This window comes from Pleurodeles waltl, chromosome 3_2, assembly GCF_031143425.1.
Source record: "Pleurodeles waltl isolate 20211129_DDA chromosome 3_2, aPleWal1.hap1.20221129, whole genome shotgun sequence".
Lineage (NCBI taxonomy): Eukaryota > Metazoa > Chordata > Amphibia > Caudata > Salamandridae > Pleurodeles > Pleurodeles waltl.
In genome coordinates, this window is record NC_090441.1 from 195949641 (window position 1) to 195960555 (window position 10915).

Sequence of the window (10915 nt, forward strand, 5' to 3'; positions counted from 1 at the left end):
TTGGGGCTCCACCATAAATTAGTGTCAGTCGGTGTGGGGTGAGGTATGTTCTATGAATATAATTGTACTGTATGTACCTCAGCCGAGTGTTTCAAGAGACCGTCCGGGGATATGCTAGTGCCCTGCCCCATTCCGCGTCCGTTAATTCCCTGCTCACTGTCCTTTCCCATCTCTCTCTCTGGGGCTGCAGTGCATCCAGTGCTTCCTCGTTTTGGGCCCTATAAATTTTAGCATTTAAGTGGGAGTCCCCTCCAGGTACCAATAGTAGATGTAACACTCTATGGGTGGGAGGTTCTGCATTAATCGTCCCCCAGTGTTCTCTAAGGGTGTGTGTTAGTTTCCGATATTGGAGAAACTGTCCCCTTGGGACTCCCGCCTCTGTTAGTTCCGAGAAGGACCTTAGCACCCCCTCCTGGAACAGCTCCCCAACTGTCACCACACCTGCCTTCTCCCAGGGTCCCAGCCCCATGCCCACCAGGGTCCTTTCATCTGTGACCTCCCTCAGCACCGAAAGCGGTAGCGCCGGGGAGTATGGCTGTCCTACCCCTACTCTTCTCGTACTTCTCTTCCAGCATGCTGCTGCTACTCTCGTCATCAAACTGTCTGTCTGTTTGGTCCTTTTCATGCTTATCATATGTGCAATAATCCTCTCGATTCCAACCTCTCCATGTGTGGTGCATCTATCCAGTTGTCCCCTTCCACCCAGCCACCCTGCAACCCATTGTAATTGGGATGCTAAGTAATAGAATTCAAAGTCTGGGACTCCCAGGCCCCCCGAGTGCGTTGGCCTACAGAGAGTCGAAAGTGCTGTGCGCCTGCGGCCGTCGTCCCATATAAGTTCCCTGATCCGTGTATTGAGTTCGCGGAACCACGCCGTTGGGACCAGCAGCGGCAAGTTTGCGAAGTAATAAAGTAGACGGGGCAGTATTATCATTTTAGACAATGAAACTCTGGCCATTATGGCTAGCCTCAAGGAGCGCCAGAACCTCACAGAGGCGCGCAGGGAGCGAAGCGCCCTTCCAAGATTGCCGTCACGGAGGTCCCCCACCTCATGAAACACTTGTATGCCCAGGTACTTAAAGGTCCTCGGTGCCCAACCTACGTCCTTCGGGCACGAAATGGGGCCGTCGCAGTTCGTCAGTATGGGGAAGACATATGTTTTGCCTCCATTGAGGCGCAGTCCCGACAGGGTCCCGAAGTGCTCCAAAGCACCTAGAGCCCAAGGGAGTCCTGTCTCTCCGTCCTTAAGGTAGATAAGTATATCATCTGCATAGAGGGAAACTATATGCTCTAACTGTCCCCATTGTATCCCTTTACCCGTGCCGTCTCCTCGCAACTGGGCCGCCAGAGGCTCGATGGCCAGGGTGAATAGTAGTGGCGACAGGGGGCATCCCTGTCTGGTGCCCCTGTGTATTGGGTAGGTGTCGGATACCGTCCTGCCTGTCCTTACCCTAGCCAGGGGGGACGCATATAGCAAGTCCACCCATTTTACCCAACCCTCCCTCAACCCCATTCGCCTCATCACTGCTCTCAGATAATCCCACCTGACAGAGTCGAAAGCTTTTTTGAAGTCTACGGCAAGTAACACACCCGCTGCGGGTTTCACTTCCCTGGGCATATGTAAGATAGCGAAGAGGCGCCTTAGATTAAGGGATGTGCTTCGATTCGGGACAAACCCGTTCTGGTCCTCATGTATCAGCGTGGGTATATGGCCAAGCAACCGGTTGGCCATGACTTTGCTGAGTATTTTAAAATCATTGTTCAGCATTGACAAGGGGCGAAAGTCAGCAACCGACGCCTCTTTAGATTTGGATTTGGGCAGAGGGACCACCAATGCCTCCCTCAGCGTGGCCAGTAGCTCACCTCGGCTCAACGCCTCAGAGTACATTTCCACCAGTCGGGGGGCCAGTAAAGTACCGTACTTCTTGTAAAAGTCCATGGGCAGGCCGTCCGTCCCTGGGGTCTTCCCGGGTGCTAGTTGTGATATGGCATCACGCACCTCCTCCACTGTCACCGAGGCTCCCAGCCCCTCCCGCTCCTCATTCGTCAGCGTTGACAAGGGGAGTCGTTGCAAAAATATATCAAGGGCGGGAACATTCAGTTCACCAGGTTTCCTATATAAGTGAGTATAGTATTCTTTGAAGGTGTCATTTATAGCGCCCGGGCTATGTCTTCTCTCTCCGTTCTTGGCTATCACCCTCGTGATAGGCTCTCCTTCCCCTCCTGGTCTCGCCAGCCACGCCAACATTCTGCCTGATCTACCCTCCTCTGAGTGTAGTGAGGCCAGGTATTTTTGCATATTGTGGCACCGGAGCTGTTCTTCAGCCTGGGAGTGGGCTCTCCGTGCCTGGGCATACCTCTCCCTCTCCTGTTCGTCTGTTCCCTGTCTCCGCTACCCTTCATGCATTTCCTTCTCTAATCTGGTCAGTTCCCGTTCAAGTGTACGTCTCACCCCAGTTGTCTGTCCCATACAGTACCCCCTGGTTGTTACTTTAAGAGTCTCCCACTCTATGGATCTAGAATCAGTGGATCCCTTATTAATTTTAATATGGTCAGCCAGGTAGAGGCGAAGGTCGTCCCTGTATGTCTGGTCTTCTAGGGCTCCAGGAGCCAGTCTCCACATCGGGATGGGGGGGGCCTATCCTCCTTCACTCTCCAGGTCAATAGTAGGGGGTTGTGATCAGACAGCATACGTCCCAAATATTCAGAGAGGACCATTCCTTGCATTAGCGTTGCTGTGCAGACCACTCTATCTATTCTGGTGTGTACTCGGTGGAGTCCTGAATAGTATGAATAATCTTTTTCAACAGGGTGCTTTTCACGCCATATGTCTAATAGTCCCCATGTGTCTACCCATTCCCTTAGTTTTTGGGCTACTTTACATGTCATTGCTCCAGGTAGTGGTGGGGTAGAACGATCCAGGTCTATATCCAGCACACTATTGAAATCCCCACCAATCAAGAGACCTCCCACCCGCTCACGCGTGAGTTGGCCTGATAACCGTGTCATGAAAGGGACCTGGTCCTGATTAGGGGCGTATATGCAGCACAGGACGATCGGTATACCATGTAATCTTCCTTCTAAAACCACAAACCTGCCTTCGTGGTCAATGTTGGTGGATTCTACTTCAAAGGGGACCCCAGCACGTACCCAGATCAGCACCCCTCTGGCAAACGCCGAGTATTCCGTGGCGAACACCTGTCCTCTCCATCTGCGCCTTAGCTTTTCCACTTCCCCTTTTGCCAAATGGGTCTCTTGTAGCATTGCCACTTGAATACACCTTCTCTTTAAGTAGGACAGTATTTTATGTCTTTTGTTTGGCGTTGCCATCCCCCACACATTCCATGTTAGTAGGTTATACTCTGCCATATCGGAGAGACAGTCGCACCATAGCCTTCCCGGCCCGCCCCAGTGGTCGGTATCCCCTGGATAACTGGATGTCTAACCCTGACAAGCCACATCTCAAAAAGCGCCATCAAAACGAACAATTGTGCAACCCAACTCCCCTTCCCCAGGGCGCCTTTCAAACGGAGGGCTGCCCAAAAGATTGTGCAACCGTGCAACTCATTCAAACATTTAACTCTAGTTCTCGCCAGTCTGTCGGAATGGACGAGATTCTGATTGGAGGGGCCATGCCCGGAGGGGCCTCATAGTCGCGTTCCTCCCCCGCCTCGGGGTCACGTTGTGTACTCAGGTATCAAAGTTTGTCCGCCGTCTGCGGGGTCACCCTCTGGGCCTGCACCGAGCAGCCCGACCCCTCCGCGGAAGACACCGCCGTGTCGTCTGACTCTCCACCTGAGCCCTCCGGGGGTGACTCCTCTCTGCTCATGGAGGCAGCTGCCTCTAGTGCTGCCTTTTTTCCCCATTTCCTTCTGCGACTGGGTTGGCGCCAAGCGGGGACGGTTCCTGTTTTGCCGTCTTCACAAGCCCCGGCAGGCTCCACCCCCACTCGGACCCTCACTCATGTGTCATCCCACCTGGGTCCCACGAGCCTCCAGCCATTCCCACGCTTCTTCGGGGGTCTGGAAGGATGTAGTCTTACCGTCCATTGCCACTTTCAGTTTGGCCGGGAAGAGAAGCGAGTATTGGATTCCCTCGTCCCTTAAGGCCCTCTTAACTGCCAGGAATGAGGCTCGCTTGGTCTGGACGTCCACTGTGAAGTCCGGGAACAGTGTCACCTCCCCGTTCGCCACTTTAAAGGGGCCCGCCTCTCTGGCTCTCTGTAGGAGAAGGTCTCTGTCTCTGTAGTGTAACAGCCTGGCTATTACCACGCGAGGAGGCTGGCCAGGGCCAGAGGTCTCGAGGGTACCCGGTGCGCTCGTTCCAGAGTGTAGAAAGGGGTCAGGCAGCCCGGCGCCACAGCTGTGCGCAACCACTCCTCCAGGAATTTCATCATATTCGCACCCTCAGCCCCCTCTGGCAGTCCCACCACTCGCACGTTGTTCCTACGGCTTCTCCCTTCCGCATCCTCTGCTCTTTGCTCCAGGCGTGCAACCCTGTCCGCTAGATACGTCACCTCAGCTCTTAGGTCTTTTTGTTGCGGTGCAATTTCGGCAGGTGTTATACTGTCCATGGCTTTACTTTTGAGGCAGTTCTTGGGGGGCATCAGGTGTTCAGGGGGGTGCGCTGCGTGGACCAGGGCGATAGTTCGACTGTGTTGTATTTGGCTCTGTCTGCGATTTAAAAGAACTTTGTTTTCTTAAAAAGACAAGCACTAGGCTATACATTGAAGTTACTGTGTCTGTTGGATCCCTGTACAGTTCTGCACTCGTGCCCCCTCTCCACCTCCCTGAGAACCCTCTCACTGCTCGTCCTCGCTACCCTGAGAGTTAAATGTGGAAAGGGAAGTACTTCGCCCCATATGCACAGCCCCAGGACACCAGAGGTAATTGACCACAATGGCGGTGGCCCAGTAGCTCGTCGCCCAGTGGCCCTTGAACAGGGTCAAACAACACTGTTAAGACAGAATCATGCACTACCTCACCCTCCTGGAGCCCTCAGGTCCCAGCTTGTGTGAGCTTAAGACAGACTCATATACTGTCTCACCCTCCAGAGTCTTCCAATCCTAGTCCTGTCTCGAGCTTAATAAAGACTCATCTACTGCCTCAGCCTCTTATAGTTCTCCAGACTAACATGAGTTTAAGGCAGACTCGATTGCTGACTCACCCTCCTGGGGTCCTCCGATTTCAGCCCTGTTCTAAGATTAAAGTTGCCTGATGTACTCCCGAGTCTTCTTGAAGTTATCCAATTCCCCCTCCTGAAAGGAGTTTAGAAAAGACACAAGTACCACTTCTCCAACTCTCAAGAGGGTGATAAGGACAGACTCAAGTCTCAAGTACAGCCTCACTTATCCTCCTGGGATCTTCTGATCCCAGTCCGGTAATTAAGACAGACTGATGCTCACGCATCGCCCCCAAAGTAATCAGATTCAAAAGCTGCTGTGAGATCAAATAAGACTGGCTCACTCAGTCGACCTACTCAGGCTCTTGGATCCTACAACTAGGAGGAGGATATGGCAGACTAACATACTCAAACACCATTCCGCTGCACACTTGTCTGAGCACTCCCATGGGTTAGTGCAGATTTGCCCGACCAGGCTCTTACCTTTCTGTGGCCCTCCAATCAGGATCACTGCTTTTATCATCTTGACTGCACGTCTGAAAACAAAACAAAGAACATGGTGTAAGAGGGGAATTTGGCTCCGGCTCCCCACAAGCTTTGCACAGCTCCTGCAGCCGCTGTGACCCATTGCTTATTGCTAACGCTCAAGCAGCAGCATTTTTTACACTCACAATAAACAGGAATGATGAGTTGTGTCACTGTCGTGAACCGAATGTTTAACTGATAGGAACTATCAAACTGCAAAATAACAATTTAAATGTATACGAATATAAATATGCACATACAACATAACAGTATTTTATAAGCAACATATGCATTATGGTCCAATGATGATGGTTTGCAGTCCAGCAAAAACATACAAACCACAAGGTTTATTCTCATGTCACCAGAACCACTCAAAGGTATTATGAGATAATGTAGCATACTGAATGCTATGGGTGAACCACAAGTCAGTGAGCAATAAGTACAGCAAAACAAATGCAAGTTTCCTAAACTGCAAAAGTGAGGGGAGACCTGAAATTAGCTTGATAGGCGTACAAGGGGGTACTACCATATCATTCACTCCACAGGCTTCCTTCAACAAATAGTGTCATACCTGTTGCAGATATGGAAAAGCCCTGGAAGCTGGACTGTGGAAATAAAACAAACCAACAAGCTGCCTGTGGCAGCGTGCATTGCAGCAATGCTTAATCTCTACTTAGAACTGTTGTGTGCTCCGAATAATATACTCATTGCATTTACTAACAATTTTGAAAAAGAAACATTTGCCGCATGGAAAAGGTGTACAAATTAGATTAGTATTTACCTCATTAAGAAAGGTGCATACTCTTGAATGTGTAAATGTAATGCAACACTGTATTTGTTCTTGTTAAATTGATTTGATTTCTCCGCCAACTAAATATTTTCACAGTGGAGAATCTCTTTCCATAAATCCCCAACTACTTGCAACATTTTGATGAATAATGATAAACTTCCAGTCTGTGGGCATTTGCGCCCTTTGCAGGTGTCGGACTCTAAAACGCCCAGAACCAGCACCCGTTTCTTAAGCCCTACTATTATATATGAGTAAATCAATTTAGAAGTTAAAATTTACTTTTTGAGGGATTGTGCTCTTAAGTCACTTAGAATGCGAATAGCTTTCTGACTTTTGCCTCAACACGTTTCACTGGGATAGGGAGCATATGTTTGGCCCATTTCAGAGATAGGTGAATAATATTGCAAGATTTATCAGAACTGTTGTACAATGCACAATGTATGATTGAGGAATAGTCCTTCTTTATCTCAGTCAATCCCTAGATCCTGACAAAAGGAGAAAGTTGAAGTTATTTTGTATGTGTTTCTTCCTGGGTTTAATCCTATTTAGGTTCTGACATGGTACCCCGCATCATGAATGGAACCGTAAGTTATGTAGTGTGAAGACAGACATGTCAACCATCCTCCTCTAAAGCACTGAAGTATGTGGTGTCCATCTTCCAGCTCGCACAAAGAAAAAACGACTGATGAAAATGAACACTTTCAGGAACACGATGGGTGTGGAAAATAAATCTGTGAATGTAGCAGCCTGAATGTGATTATTAGTTATTTAACAAAACAAAGGCTGACTGAGAATCCGATTGTGGTAAATGGTGATTTTAACTGTGTGTACTGAGCGGTGTAATGTATTCACTGATTTTATATCATAGATTTTTTATTATATTTGTATTTTTGGCTTAAACTAAAACATGAGAAGGTACAGAATAAAGTGTGTGCGAGACAAATGTTTCATGTGAATCAGTGTCCAGGCTAGTTCTACATTTCAAGGGAAGGAGGCAGACCTGCTATTGCTCTGCTACGGATTTCCAATACTAAAATAGATATAAAGCACTATAGATTCCTCGTGTCTGCGAATACCCAGGACTGACAAACTGGTGTCTCAGTAACTTGGAGTCACCTTGTCACCCTACTGTTATACATCCTAACCCCCCTCCCCCCCTATACTACGAGGATAAGGTTCATTTATTGGGCATTTGTGCCAGCTTGTTCAGCCTGAATATAACAAAGGCTCTGGAGTTGGCAGGATGTACAGAGAAGTATGTGAGGGGTAGCTGTCAAAGGCTAGAAACCCATTAGCCGCATGGAAGTAACAGAGGCTGTCCCCTCTCTCCACCGTTGCCCCTCCTCCAAACACCACTGGGAAAGTAGCAAATATGAGCAGCCAGAAGATTGACCCCTACCTGTGAGCAAGGCCACTGGGGTAAGTCTAGAAAGTAGGCAGGGGTTGCCCAAACAGCAGAGATAGAACTTGCAGCCTAAAAGTGGGGCGAGAGCTGCCAGGAGGACAGTTGCACAGCAAGACATTTAAGCCACAAACACAGCACAACCACCTCAAGGAAGCAAAACTGAGAAAGTATGTAAACATAATCACAGGCTTAATGAATGCTTGTGGAAACAAATGATCTGAGTAAATATTGTTGCATGTAGACGTAGGCGAGCCGGTGGAGCCTCAGCTCGAGGTCCGCTCAAGGCTCGGCTCAGGTCCTTGTGGAACCTCAGGTCAAAAACGAGCCGAGCTTTCACAGGAGGCAAAATGACGTAGTGGCTAAACCTGTGGACCGTGCAACACAGGGAACCAAGTTTGAATACCAGCCCTGGTCATCAACTTGTGAAGCCCAGCAAATCTCGTCTGCCCCCCCCCCCCACCAAAAAAAAAGAGACATGTAGCGCAGTCTTTGTCTGCTGTCAAATGCTCTTATCTCCTTAGGCAAGGTTTGTACAGCTGAAAAAAATGTGGATTCTGCCTGTAAATCAAGCTCTAATCTCAGACGTTCTCAAACACCTTTGATGTGAGAAAAAATATGCCTATCTACATCTAGTGCCTGAGCTGCAGAGTGTGAAACTAGAAAATCTAGCTTCAATCCAGGCTTCCAGCTCAGCCAAACTGTGTGATCCTGGGCAAATACTTAATTTCTCCAAACCACTTTTTTGTGTATTATCACATATGAAAGCACTGTCAAATATGTAAGTTTAGGATGTGCATTGTACAAAAACATTTCAAGTTTAACAGCCTATAATGTATCTCCATCCAGAATAAGAATTTAGGCCATATGTGGTACACATCATCTGGGGAGGGGAGAAGGGCCGTTTCTCAGTTTATCTTTAAAAACTCTCTTTTTTAATAAATACTTCACAATGCAGAAATTGAATCACACACACTAAGATGAAATGCTTTTGCACGTTAATGTTAAAGAAATGGGTTCTTAGAGCCATAGCTGAGCTTGGCTCGTCTCTCTCTGTTAATTTGTTGACTCACCCTCCTCTAATTGCATGAATATAACCCACCTGCAACTCGGCAATACTGAAAACAATAAACTGTAGCTGACCATCTTCACCGAGTTCTTTATCACTGGGGAAACTCAATTGCATGGGTTATGGGATCACGGACCTCTGCCTCAACAAAACTGCAATATGCACTGATTCCACCATCCAAAACCACACTATCATACTGTTATACTCTGCTACGCTTGTAATGCATTCTGTGCACACTTCCGTTGATCTCTGCTGTGCTCAGCCAGAGTGTGATGTCATGGAATGTTGGTGAGTGACTGGAGGAGTGGTACAGAGCGAGTGGGCTGAGCAAAGAGGATGTTGCTGCTGGTGGAGGGGGTTTCCTTATTAAGTAACTTGTAACTTATCCTGTAACCTTTTAAATAAATCTACAACCCTATCCTACAGGAACTATCTACCTCAATGGTTCCCAACCTTTTGACTTCTGTGGGCCCCCACCTTAGCATTACTGGAACCCGGGGACCCCCAATGAATCATTACTGGAATCCAGGGACCCCTCACTGAGTCATTATTGAAAGCTGGGGACCAAATCTGTTAATATTTTTTAATTTTCTAAGCTGTTGAGGACCCCCTGAGGAGGCTTCGCGGACCCCCAGGGGTGCCCGGACCACAGGTTGGGAACCACTGGGCTACCTGACTCCTGGTGCTTTAAATGGACATACAAAAGTACAGATAGTTACTTGAGTACCTAATTGCTCCTGAGAAGAAGCAGACTCTCATATTAAATATACTGCAGGATGGCAGCTACTCTGTTTAAATGAAAGAAGTGAAGGTGCTCGGTTCCAGATAGCACCTGCCCATTTAAAGCTCTCCCAGTACAGACTCAGAAGCCTGAAGGCAGTGTAATACATCTCTCCTGTGCCTCCAGACTGCTCATGCTAGTACCTTCCACCCTTACTAGTTCTTGTTACAAACCCCTCTCCCCACTGACCGCCCTCTGCACCCAGCTCACAAGCCCCTCTCACCTGCCCCTCTGCTTCCTGCTGCCACTCCAGACTCCAGCTCACCTTCTAACTCTCCAGCCAGTGACGTCTCCTGCGCAATGCCCGCCGGGAGCGGTAGTTTTCCAGTAGACCTGGCTTGGCGCTCTCTGATTGGATCACATATTTTATTACAATAAAGAAAGGACAGGTCGTTAACTTCGCGAGCTTCGCCCTTGTAGCCGCCATCTTGCAGGGGTTATACCCGGCGGGTCTCGCACCTGAACCGGGAGCGGGTTTGTTAAGCGGCAAATAGTGACTGACTGAGATCACTAACTGACAAATGAGCCACATCTATGAGCGCGCGAAAGCGATATATGTATCCATTCCAGTAAAGAATCCAGGGCAGCCACTACCATGTTTAGCCATCTCAATATAATGTTAAAGGAAGTCAGTACAGTAGAGACTTTTGCGCTCACTGCCCACGATAGATGTGCCGTGTTGATCCCGCAAATGCGCCGAGTTTTCTGATAAACGTGGATCTCTGCGTCGCTGTGTCCGGGAGCATGCGAAGTAGCAATGCGGCTGTTGTGATGACGCGCTAGTGACTCGGCAGTGACAGAGAAGACGGACTGCTGGGGGACTAGCGCCACATAGGTTTAGTATTGAACTGGAGCACTGACTTCCAACAGAATCAACGAAAGTGCGGCGATCTCGGACGCCATGCTGCTAGAGTACAAGTCAGGAAGTGCACTGAATGTCATGGTGGTACTCACCCAGGCTGTAGGAAGGGTGCTGTATGTATTTGTTGATGCATGTTTGCCAGCTGATGTATTGAACCAGAAAAAGAAATCCAGTGGATTTTGGGTGTTCTTAGATACTGAGATTAGTCTTCAAGGCTCAAGGAGACCATTTCACACATTTACTCCAGTGTCTTTGAGGTGGATTAAGTTAGTACGAGTTATGTGTGATCATTAGTGGGGCAGCCCAGCCAAGTTTCCCAGGTCCATACATGATGTGCTGCTCCACTCCAGGTTTTTTCTTTGAAT

The 10915-nt window shown here is 48.6% G+C and overlaps 1 protein-coding gene across 2 annotated transcripts in view; it reads right to left on the bottom strand.

Annotated features, from left to right (window-relative positions):
• The window catches only part of GMPPA (GDP-mannose pyrophosphorylase A), a 113089-nt gene extending 102623 nt beyond the window's left edge, over positions 1–10466 (bottom strand). Inside the window, exons 1-2 of one of the 2 annotated variants that reach the window (XM_069227155.1) lie at positions 9912–10466; positions 5605–5657 (exon numbers count right to left, since the gene is read on the bottom strand). In XM_069227155.1, coding sequence (XP_069083256.1) covers positions 5605–5644 — 40 coding nt within the window. In that variant the 5' untranslated portion in view covers positions 5645–5657; positions 9912–10466. The remainder of the gene's footprint in view (positions 1–5604; positions 5658–9911) is intronic. The other variant, XM_069227156.1, reaches the window with a different exon arrangement.
• Positions 10467–10915: the final 449 nt, after the last annotated feature.